Source organism: Pararge aegeria, chromosome 18 (assembly GCF_905163445.1).
Source record: "Pararge aegeria chromosome 18, ilParAegt1.1, whole genome shotgun sequence".
Classification (NCBI taxonomy): Eukaryota; Metazoa; Arthropoda; class Insecta; order Lepidoptera; family Nymphalidae; genus Pararge; species Pararge aegeria.
The window spans coordinates 17,196,565-17,207,144 of record NC_053197.1 but is presented as its reverse complement, the minus strand read 5'-3'; the positions used below and the strand labels follow the sequence as shown (position 1 = coordinate 17,207,144).

At 44.0% G+C, this 10,580-nt stretch overlaps 1 protein-coding gene and 1 long non-coding RNA gene across 2 annotated transcripts; one reads left to right on the top strand and one right to left on the bottom strand.

Annotated features, from left to right (window-relative positions):
• The first annotated feature begins 22 nt into the window (after positions 1 to 22).
• On the top strand, positions 23 to 3,005 carry LOC120631556. The gene is made up of 2 exons (XR_005659061.1): positions 23 to 107; positions 2,530 to 3,005. It is a non-coding gene; the product is annotated as an uncharacterized LOC120631556 (long non-coding RNA).
• A 4,650-nt stretch (positions 3,006 to 7,655) lies between these two features.
• LOC120631799 (splicing factor, arginine/serine-rich 19-like) lies at positions 7,656 to 9,869 on the bottom strand. Its single transcript, XM_039901479.1, has 2 exons — positions 8,373 to 9,869; positions 7,656 to 8,279 (listed from the first exon to the last, which is right to left on the bottom strand). The coding sequence occupies exons 1-2, from the start codon at positions 9,867 to 9,869 to the stop codon at positions 7,656 to 7,658; spliced, it is 2,121 nt and encodes a 706-aa protein (XP_039757413.1).
• Positions 9,870 to 10,580: the final 711 nt, after the last annotated feature.

Below are 10,580 nucleotides of genomic sequence, written 5' to 3'. Positions count from 1 at the left end.
CGCGCACGCACGCGCCGCCCGCCCGCGCGCACGCGTGCGCCGCGTGCCCCGCGCGCTACTGCCACAAGCAGTCGCTCAACAAGCACCTGCGCAAGCGCCACGGGGTGGTGCGTACCCACTTGCTAGCTGTTACGGCCCTTTTGTTGGTATGCGGATTGCATCCGATCCGAATATCGACGGGGTTTTCAACAGTAATCCCATCACCCGGGCCGCACTCATGCGGGGCGCGTTCAACTTCAGACGCGCTATTGCACGCACGCACTAAATCCGCATGACAGGAAAAGGAGAGGCCGTACCCGCACACCCGCATCTTTCGCTTGGAATTTTGTATATGTGTGCCTAGTTATTCTCTGACCTCTGAACTAGCACTGCAAAAACACACTCACTGGTTCTGTGAAAAACAAAAACCAAAATCATATTCTATCGCTTGGAAACCGTAATTTATTCTTTAAACTAACTCTGTGATAAATTTCATCCAGATCCGTTGATTTAGAAACAAAAATCTATCCAAACTGTCTCATTTATTAACTAGCAGTTGACCGCTGTATTCGTCTTACTTATGTTACTCTCTGTCCTTTCTACTAACTCAAGTAAGGGCAAACAAACACACTTTCGCTTTTATCTTTTTATCTGTTCTTTCAGATTTTTCATTTTTTTATTCAATCTATTCAGTATTGAGGCAAACAAAACAAAAAAATATTGAAACGGTCCTTGACTTTTTGAGTTTTTGCGGGACACGTGAACGGAAATGAACAGCCACAGCATGAACAACTATGCAGGGTGAACTTTAGTCCACCACGCTGGCCTAGTGCAGATTTGTATTATGTAGAACTCTCAGGCATGCAGGTTTCATCACGAGGTTTTCTTTCACCGTTGAAGCAAGTGATATTTTTAATTAAGTACTAAAAATGCACATATCTTAAAAAAGTTAAAGGTGCTGGGATTCGAACTCGGCCCCCCGAAAGTGAGGTCGAGCTCCTACCCAATGCGCTATCACCGCGTGAGGCGCTGTCAGGCCTTACAAAGTAAAGTTTTAACACGATCTTTTAATATTTGATTAAAGAAACATTCTTCTGCATGCATATAAAAATAATTTCTAAATAAATTCTATTAAAGTTACTAAACGTTCAACAAGCTAACCTCGAATAGTTGCAATCATATTATGCAAATGTATACTAGTCTCAGTTTTAATCATAGTCATAATAATAGGTTAGGGAAAAAGTCTTTTCGCATTATAGTATGTATGAATTGGTAATAAAATCTCTTTGGCTATACTATTTGTATCTGGCTGGTTTTGGGATCATTAAAAGATTTCATTTTAAAGAAGATAATTCCAAATTCAAATTAGGAAAATGTGTGATTTTTATTTGTTTTTCGTATTGTGAAGATGAGTGAATCTAATGAAGAAATTCGATACATTTTAAAATTTTACTACGTTAAAGGTAAAAAAAGCAACGCAAGCAGCGAAAAACGCAAAATTTGCGATGTTTATGGACCTAGTGCAGCGTCTGTGAGAGTAGCACGAATTTGGTTTAAGTGTTTTCAATCCGGAAATTTTGATGTCAAAGATGCACCTTACTCTGGTCGCCCTGTTACGGATAAAATTGATGCCATTTTTGAAAAAGTGAAGCAAGATCGGCATATCAGTAGTTACAACGTAGCTGAAGAACTGGGAATTCACCACAAAACAGTTTTGGCGCGTTTGAAAAAAAGTGGGATTGTGTAACGAATTTTTTTCGAATGCGCCAAAGCTGGATATTTGGGTACCTCACGACCTCACTGAAAAAAACCTAATGAACGGTATACTCATTTGTGATTCTTTATTACGAAGTAATGAAACCGAACCATTTTTGAAGAAGCTGATAATTGGTGATGAGAAGTGGATCATGTATGACGAGGCGTGCAAAAAAGGTCGTGGTCAAAGGCCGGTCAGGCTTCACAGACTGGCGACACCCGGGTTAACTCGCAACAAGGTGATGCTGTGTGGTGGGATTGGAAGGGCATTATTCATTATGAGCTGTCACCACCAGGCAGGCAGGACCATCGATTCTGAACTCTACTGTGAACAACTGATGAGATTAAAGCTTTGAGAGGATGCGGCCGGAATTAATCAACGGAAGGGTGGTTTTTCATCATGATAACGCTAGACCTCACACATCTTTTGCCACTCAGCAAAAATTAAGAGAGTTTGGCTGGGAGCTGTTTAAGCATCTCTTCAGAATTCTTGAGGCAGTGTCAGGTTAACATCACGAGAGGACTGCCAAAACTACTTGTTGCGGTTTTTGATCAGAAGCTCCAACATTTCTATAGCAATAGGATTATGTACCTACCTACATACTCTAGTAAAAATTTTTCCCCAACCTAATATTATTATACGATTCACAATATCCATTATACAATTAAATGCCTGACCTGCCTGACCTGGGTAAATATAATATTTTATCCCATTTATCCCACACTTTTGTTGTATCTTGTGATAGTTTTTATTTATCTTTTCCTGATTTACATAATATTCTTTTATTTTTTCAGAAAACATCATAAGAAATTGGGAGGAAAGAAATTTTGTGAAGTGGGTTAAAATATATACTTGTTGAAAAACACACTATGAACTATATGAACCTTTACTATAGCTTAAGTCGATATTGAATGTTTTGCAACTGTCTTACAGTGCCGTGCATTTCATATATGCACAAATGCACTGCCTACCCTTAAAATTTTATAAAACTCAAACAGGAAGAGGACTTTTTCATTTAATACCGTTTTGCATCTTTATTCCTACGCTGGTCAATACTCTTGGGCACGCCACTGCTGTCTTAGTTTGTTCATAATCATCATTACTTCAACCGTATGACATCCACTGCTGGTCGTAAGTCTTTTGTACGCAAGCAGTTTGTTTCACTCAACTCAACTCGCTTGGACTTTGAAAGTTGTTGATGTTTCAAACACGAGTTTAACTGATCTATCTAGTCATGATGTATCAAAGAATAAAGTTAATTTTAAACTCACTGTAGTTTTCTTGTTCTTTTTCTTTATGGTTATCATTGACGGACCAAGCAGATAGCCTACGTGATGGTAAGTGGAAAATCATTGCTTAGAAACAGAGCAGCAACTCACAGGGCTTGCAAGGAGCACGACTTGCAACATCCCGCCTTGATCTATCAATTTCAGGCCCTGATGTTACGCCTCATATGCTTGTTATTATACCGGCAACGCCCTTCAGACGGCACAGCATTGCAACAATGCTGCTCAGCGGCAGAAGCATAGCGATAGTACTTCCCCCTGATGACACCATACATATTTTAAAAATGTTTAAATTAATATTTGATACTATGAAAAATAGATGCAGGTACCTTCTCTGTCAAGCGGCGTAGCCCTTGAACCGTAACGGCCGCGTTAAACCTTAAAGTCAGAAGTCATCGTCCCACAAACAAGCTACGCTTACTTTGGGGCTAGATGGCGATGTGTGTATTGTCGTAGTATATTTATTTTTTTACATAAGAAAATATACATAACTCTAAACACTGACATGTAAATAATGTTGGTTAAAGAAGTTAGAGAGGCTGTATTATTATAACGTATGTACCTATTGCGGTGCGGTGACGGCAGATAAGTACAGTTGTCGCCACTCCTCCTCTTCCCGTGAATGTCGTCGGGGCAGCAGCATCCTTTGTGCCATAACTACCGTTTACTGCGATCACAAACCCTCCTGTTGGTAGAGCAGTGGACTTTGAAAGGATGTTTGATGATACTCTTTTAGATAAATACTATTGTTATAGCGCTCTTGTATATATTGTACTAGTCTTATACGGCAACAGTAGCGTTTACATCAATGAGTTGGTGAAGCTTCACCTGTAGTAGGGCCTACGCTAATCAATAAATTAATAATTCTAAACAAAGATGTAATTTCGAACAAAACACTCATCAAACAGCTGGGTATTAAAGGCCTTTGTGATCGACAATATTAAATTACTTGAAACACGCCCAAACTAGATAATACTAACTGCTACACGCTCCGTTAATAGATTTAACCTGTACTGGCTTTGGTTTGATATGTTATCACTGGGGAAGCTCCAAAAGCTGTATTTCTACCTCACAACAAAATTGCACTAAGTTTAATGGCCGTATAAGCAATGAGATTGGTAAGTCTAGCAACAAGAAGGAAATCAGTGGTTTAAACAAGAAATAGGCAACCCTGGCAACTTGTAACGACCGTGTTTGTTATGAAAGTTGTGTGATCGACGAAATTTAATTAATTAAAACACGCCCGAACTAGATCATAATAACTGCTACACTCGCTTTCATCATCATATCAACGCACGCACTGAGAAGGGCTTAAGGCCGTAGTCCACCACGCTGGCCAGTAGGTCGGTGGACACTAACACCTTTGAGAACAGTATGTAAACTCTCAAGCATGCAGGTTTCCTCACAATGTTTTCCTTCACCGTTCAAGCAAGTGATATTTTAATTACTTAAAACGCACTTAACTTAGAAAAGTTAGAGGTGCGTGCTGGGATTCGAACTCGGCCCCCGAAAGTGAAGTCGAGCTCCTACGCACTGAGCTATCACCGCTTCTCACTCGTATCAAAAATAATTTTTTTTACTGGTTTTATGGACGTTTTTTATGGACGTTTCTATAGGGTGGTTTTTTACCTGACTTTAAGAAGGTTTAACGCGGAAACCTATTTCGGTGTTTAATAAAAACTATAAATTTAACTATAAAGAAGATTGATCACGCGAGGCGAGACTTATTTAAACGGAAATTTCCTCTGTAAGGATCTTTTTTCGTTAAATATCTTTTATCTTTTGTCTTATCTATATCTATACTTATAATAAAACTGTATCAGGAAGATTTCTTTACATTTAATATATTTTGAAAATTTTGGTCGGGGGATGCTTTATAATCGGTACTGAGTCCAAAACGGATTTTTATTTAATTTTTGTCTGTCAGTCTATCTGTTTCTCTTATTGTCTGTCTGTCTGCCTGTCTGCCTGTCTGTCTGTCTGTCTGTCTGGGCATCACGTGAAAACTACTAAAATGGATGAAATAACATTTGGTATAGTGGTAGCTGATATTCCGGGTCAACATAAAGGATACTCTTTATATAGATTATTATACAAAATAAAGCATATATTTATATATATAAATATTTGCATTGTTTATTTTATTGCTTCATGTACACTCATAAGAGACATGACGCCGTGCCGGGGCATTGCAATTAAATTTGTCGAAATTATTTTTATTACTTTACTGAATTTAAATTATTAGATTCAAATTAAATTTTTATTATTGCAATTGATTAAAATATGTCAACTTAGAAGAAAAAAAAACAAATTATTAGAATTTGTCAACTTAATACATAACAATAATTTCGATTTACAATAATTATAGAATTAGGATTTAATGTCATACTGTTATTAATAATTGATAATTAATAATTAACATATCATGTAATTGAGGTCTTATCATATTTAAATAGGTCGTCTACGCCATAAAAACAATTTTGAATGAGCCAATGTTTCAGATTTTGCTTAAATACCATTTCTTTCCTTTCTTCTGTAATATACTTACTTTCGGATTTTGTTGTAAATCATAGACCTAAAATAAGGACCTCGGCCAGACATTTTCAATTTATATTGTGGTAGTATCAGTCTGTGTCGGTGACGTAATTGACAACATATATGAAAACAGATCCCTAGAGATTAGTAAAATACAAACTATTATGTCTTCGTGATGAAGGTACGTACCATAGAGCATGTATAGAGTCATATATGAATATGTTTGCCAACATAGAAATTATCTGCGGTCAAGGTCTGACCGCTGCAAATCGATGGTCGTCCGCAATAATTTAACAACATTTCAAACGATATCAGGCCTTTCCACTATCATAATAAATGCAATAGTTTCATGATTCTTTTCTAAGTGACCTATGCCAGCCTTGAGGTTAATAGAAAATGGCACATTGAATTTATCCAGTTGACCGAGACAATTTCCTTTTTTTATAGATATGTATCGAACTAATTCTTAAAAACTTACACCTTAGAATGTAAATAAGAAGTTGCTCAGTAGGTAATTCAATTTGTAAACAAATAAGGGCAGTGCCGATACATTGACGAAAACAGCTACAATGTTTAATAAATAAATAAATAAATAAATATACTACGACAATACACACATCGCCACCTAGCCCCAAAGTAAGCGTAGCTTGTGTTATGGGTACTAAGATGACTGATGAATATTTTTATGAATTATATATACATAAATACTTAGAAAATACATATAAACACCCAGACACTGAAAAACACTTAATGCTCATCACACAAACATTTTCCAGTTGTGGGAATCGAACCCACGGCCTTGAACTCAGAAAGCAGGGTCGCTGCCCACTGCGCCAGTCGGCCGTCAATACTTGGTGACTTCATTATGTAGTAGGAAAATTATTTCTACGGACGAAACTAAACATGCTGTTCTGAGTTCGTTGACTAAATGTCTTCAATTGGTAACCCCATGCAACATCTAACCCATGTAACGGTAATTCCGGTACTGCATATTTGCTTTGAAATCTTACGCGAGGGCCATTGTATAGTTTTTCTTCCTTTTATGTAAAATTATTGCACTCGGTGTGCAACGAAGAATTTCATACAACAATAAAGATCCAGAGTTGTGTGTTGCATAAAAATTATATCACAATTCGTCCGTTGACTCGACAATCGCTTTACCTAAGTGTTTGAAATTCGTTATTACCTTTGAAGCCTTTGTTATACCTATCTGTTGTCACACACAACTTGAATAGCTTTCCTTGTGTAACTGTTATATTATACGAGTAGTGTTATGTAAAGATCATTAGTAAACAGATTATTAATTTTCAGTTGCACATGGCTTCGGGCTAGGGTGCTTTTTAGGGCAAGTTGTAATTTCTTTTTAGATTGTTCTTTGTTTAGCTTTGCTTGTATTCTGTTGTTGGGAAATTGTTTATGCAATAATAATTGTAAAGAAGTTTGAATTGAATACAATTCGCCACGCTCTTATTTGAGTGAGTTTTTTAAGACGAACGACCTTGAGACATCGATTGAGCTCTAGATATCTAAAGGTAATCCAAGTTTAACGAAAGTCTTAATAACAGTTAAAAAATAAATGGTCACATGACATAGTTAAATTTATTTTCTTAATTGTATTCCAGTTTAAGGTCTTTACGACCCGAAAGCTCAATGGCTTTCATGTAGCACGCGGCCGAGGTGGTAATGCACCTCCGCCGCTGAGAGGGCGGTTCGTTTGTCATAAGGTATTGTCGCGGAGGCAACGACCGCAGCCGCTCTGTTTTCTATTTCATCTGGTGGACCTTCACCCACTAAACCGACCGCGGCGTCGCCTTGTGGAAATCGAATTTCACGCCTCGACGACTGATTCGACTACAATGCGAATAATGAAATAGATTTGACGAAACGCTTTATTAGGAAACTTAAATACAATTTTCTTAACACTAAGTATAAAAATAATAAAGATCAGAATATACATGTTTACAAACTTATATAGAACATCACAGGTCGCTTTCGATTTCAGCAAACGTCCGACGCGGGTCGTCCGCGGGGGCGCGTCACGAGCCGGCTGCGAAGCCGACAATTGTTTAATAAATAACTATGAGTATGGCGGGGGCGCGTCAGGCTTGCTTGGGCGTCTTCCTGCGCACGGCGCGCACGAGCGGCTGCTTGTCGGCCACCTGCACGGTGTGCGCGCGCACGAAGTTGTTCTTGAAGCGGGTCTCTCGCACGCGCGCGTTGGGCCCGAGCCGGTCGCTGCGCTCGGTCTCGTCGGCGCGCTCCTTCTCCCCCGAGCGTTCGGCGTCGGCGGCGCGCTCGTTCTCATCCAGCGGCTCCGCTTCGCTCACTCTCTCGGAGTCGTCAGCTCTCTCCGACTCGTCCGCTCCGTCCTTGTCCTCGGAGTGTTTCTTGCCGCCAGCCTTCGTTTTGCTCTTTATCCGCTCCGGGTCCTCGCGGATCCTCTCATGGTCGTCCAGGAAGTGTCCGTCCCCGGCCTGCGCCTGCTCCAAGCGAGCCAGGTCAGCGTCCACGGTCGGTGGCGGAATGGTCAGCCCGCGGAAATACTCCTCCTCCTCGGAGATGGGAATTCTTTTGCCGTAGTAATCGAAGTCCCCCGCTGTGTATTGCTGTTTGTGTACCGACCGGATCCTCCGTTTATTTTTGCGTCGCCGCTTACGCTTTGGTTGTTCCGTCTGATAAGTTTGTTCACTGTTTTCCGATTCGGCGTCGGAAGCGTGATTGTACTGGCTGGATGATCGACCAGGATACGGACTGAACCCGGTGTAATATCCGGTTCCGTCGGATCCTGGATAAGTGTAATCGTAAGGCTTATAGACGCTCTCCTCCTCGTGATCGGACCGCTCCGGCGCCTCCGTCTGCTGTGGTCGTTCGCGGTGTAACTTTCTCGGTCGTTTCTCTTTGTAAATGGGAGGCACTCGGACCGTTATCGTGTCTATCAGATTGGGATTCTTCTCGCTGGGTGGCAACACGCGTGGTTTTAGTTGTCGTCGGGGGTTCTGCGTGCTGGTCGTCCCCTCTTCTTCCTCCTCGAGTGCCGGCCGGGGTTGAGACTGTGCGTCGGACGCCGGTCCCTGCGTCAGGGCCTCGTGAGTTACGTAGTTTTGGCCGCTCTGGTCACTTCGGTCGCGCAGCTCATTAGCGAGATCTCGATCTCCGAAGTGTACGGAGCGGTAGTCGTTAAACGCCGGTTCTTTTTTCTTTTTATTTTTCTTCTGGTTCCAGAACTGATCGACGGCGGTGCCGAACTCCCGCATAGTCTTGCTGCGTTCGCTGGAGTCTTGAACGTAGTCGTAGTCGTCGTCCTGCGCCGGGGCCCGCTCCAGCTCCTGGCGCCGCTCCGGCTGCTCGGCCGGCTCGTCGTACACCAGGTAGTCGTTGTCGGGTCGATGCTGGACGACGTTTTTGGCATCGATGGTTTGGATCTTTTGAGTGACTCCGTTTTGCACCACGTAGGCGTCCAAGTAGACTCGCGGGTTGCGCGGCGGCTCGGGGGGCAACTGCGCCGCCTGCGGCCGGATGGCGACCGCGGCGGCGGCGGGAGCCTCTTGCTGCTGCGGGTCCTCCTGCTGCGCGGCCGACTGCTCGGGCGCGGGCTCGGCGTCGGGCGGCGCGGCGGCCGGGTTTCTATTAAAATTGAAGTCTAAGCGGAAATTGGATGAGATCGTCTCCAGATTCGAGTCCGCTTTGGGCGGAGCGGGACCGCATGGCGCCGCGGTGGTGGGGTTGGCACGACCGCTGCCGCACGGCGCAGGCGGCTGGGGTTTCGGCTTGGGCTTCGGGCGCGGTTTTGGCTTGGGTTTCGGGGCCGCTCTGGGCTTCGGACAAGGGGGAGGGGCCGCCTTGGGTTTGGGCGGCGGCGGGGGAGGGGGTGCCTGGCAGGGCTGCGGCGCGGCGGCGCGGCCGCAGGGCGCGGGTGCGGGTGGCGCGGCTTGCGGCACGGGCAGCAGCGGCACGAAGGCGAAGGGTATCTGCAGCGGCGCGTCTTGGCGAGGCGCGGCTTGCAGCGGCGCGTCGATGCCGGGCACGGGCGCCAGCGGCGGCGGGAACTGCACCTGCGGCGGCCGGCGCGCCACGTTGTAGCCCAGCACGTCGGCCAGGCCGCGGAACACGATGTCGCCGAAGGTGCGCTTCTTGCGCCGCACGGGCTCGCCCTGCGTGCCGTTGGGGGCGAGGGCCAGCTCGTCGGCCTCGGCGATGGCCTCGTGCGCGGCCGCGGCGACGGCGCGCGTCTGGTTGGCGGAGTCGGCGATGACGAACACGTCTGCGGCGCGCGCGGCGGCGACCAGCAGCAGCAGCAGCGGGGCGCGCGGCATGGCGCGGGCTCGGGGCGCTAGTGTCGCGCGGCTCGGCGCGCGCGCACTTTTGTCGCGGCGGCCGTTGCCTCACCGTCACGCGTCGCCGCCCGCGCTCCCTCCATCCCATTCGATAACACGACATAATCGATCCCCAACCCGAGAGTAATCAGGACTAAGCAGGAAGATAGGTACCCACTTAGGTAGATACTTCACCATCGAAACACTATAAATACTTATTCGTTGGTGTGGAGCTAATGTTAAATAGGACCTGAAAATATTCCTTCTTCATTTGGGTTATGTCCTGACTCAATGTAAACCGAGATACCTACCTATCAAGATAGTTTTCGTTCAGTGGAAGGGGAAGTCTTAATTCAAAATTGTGTTTCAATAGTAAGTTTATGCAATGAAATTGGAATACCTACTAAATCTTCCAAATGATCATGGCAAGAAGTGGGTTGTCGGATTGTAGACGTTCCCATGTACAACTGAAGCTATGCCGATCACATGGTGCTTTTGTATCCCACGACTGGTAAATTCAGAGGGCTACTTAAAACTTGCGAAACTCTTGAACGAGCATAGTTTTAAAAACTTGGAGCATTATGTTACGGAGGACCTTAAAAATCATGAAGACATAATGCGAGAAATAATACCATTGAAGTGCAATATGAAGTAGGTACATAGAAATCCTTCGGAATTGCACAGATTACGTTATGAGAAAAGTTCTGCCAA

What these genes read in the sequence shown, in the direction of transcription:
- LOC120631799 (XM_039901479.1), bottom strand. Translation starts at nt 9,869, where the DNA reads ATGCCGCGCGCCCCGCTGCTGCTGCTGCTGGTCGCCGCCGCGCGCGCC. An exon ending in CCGATCACGAGGAGGAGAGC is followed by an intron (nt 8,280 to 8,372) that starts GTCTATAAGCCT and finishes TCATCCAGCCAG; the next exon opens with TACAATCACGCTTCCGACGC.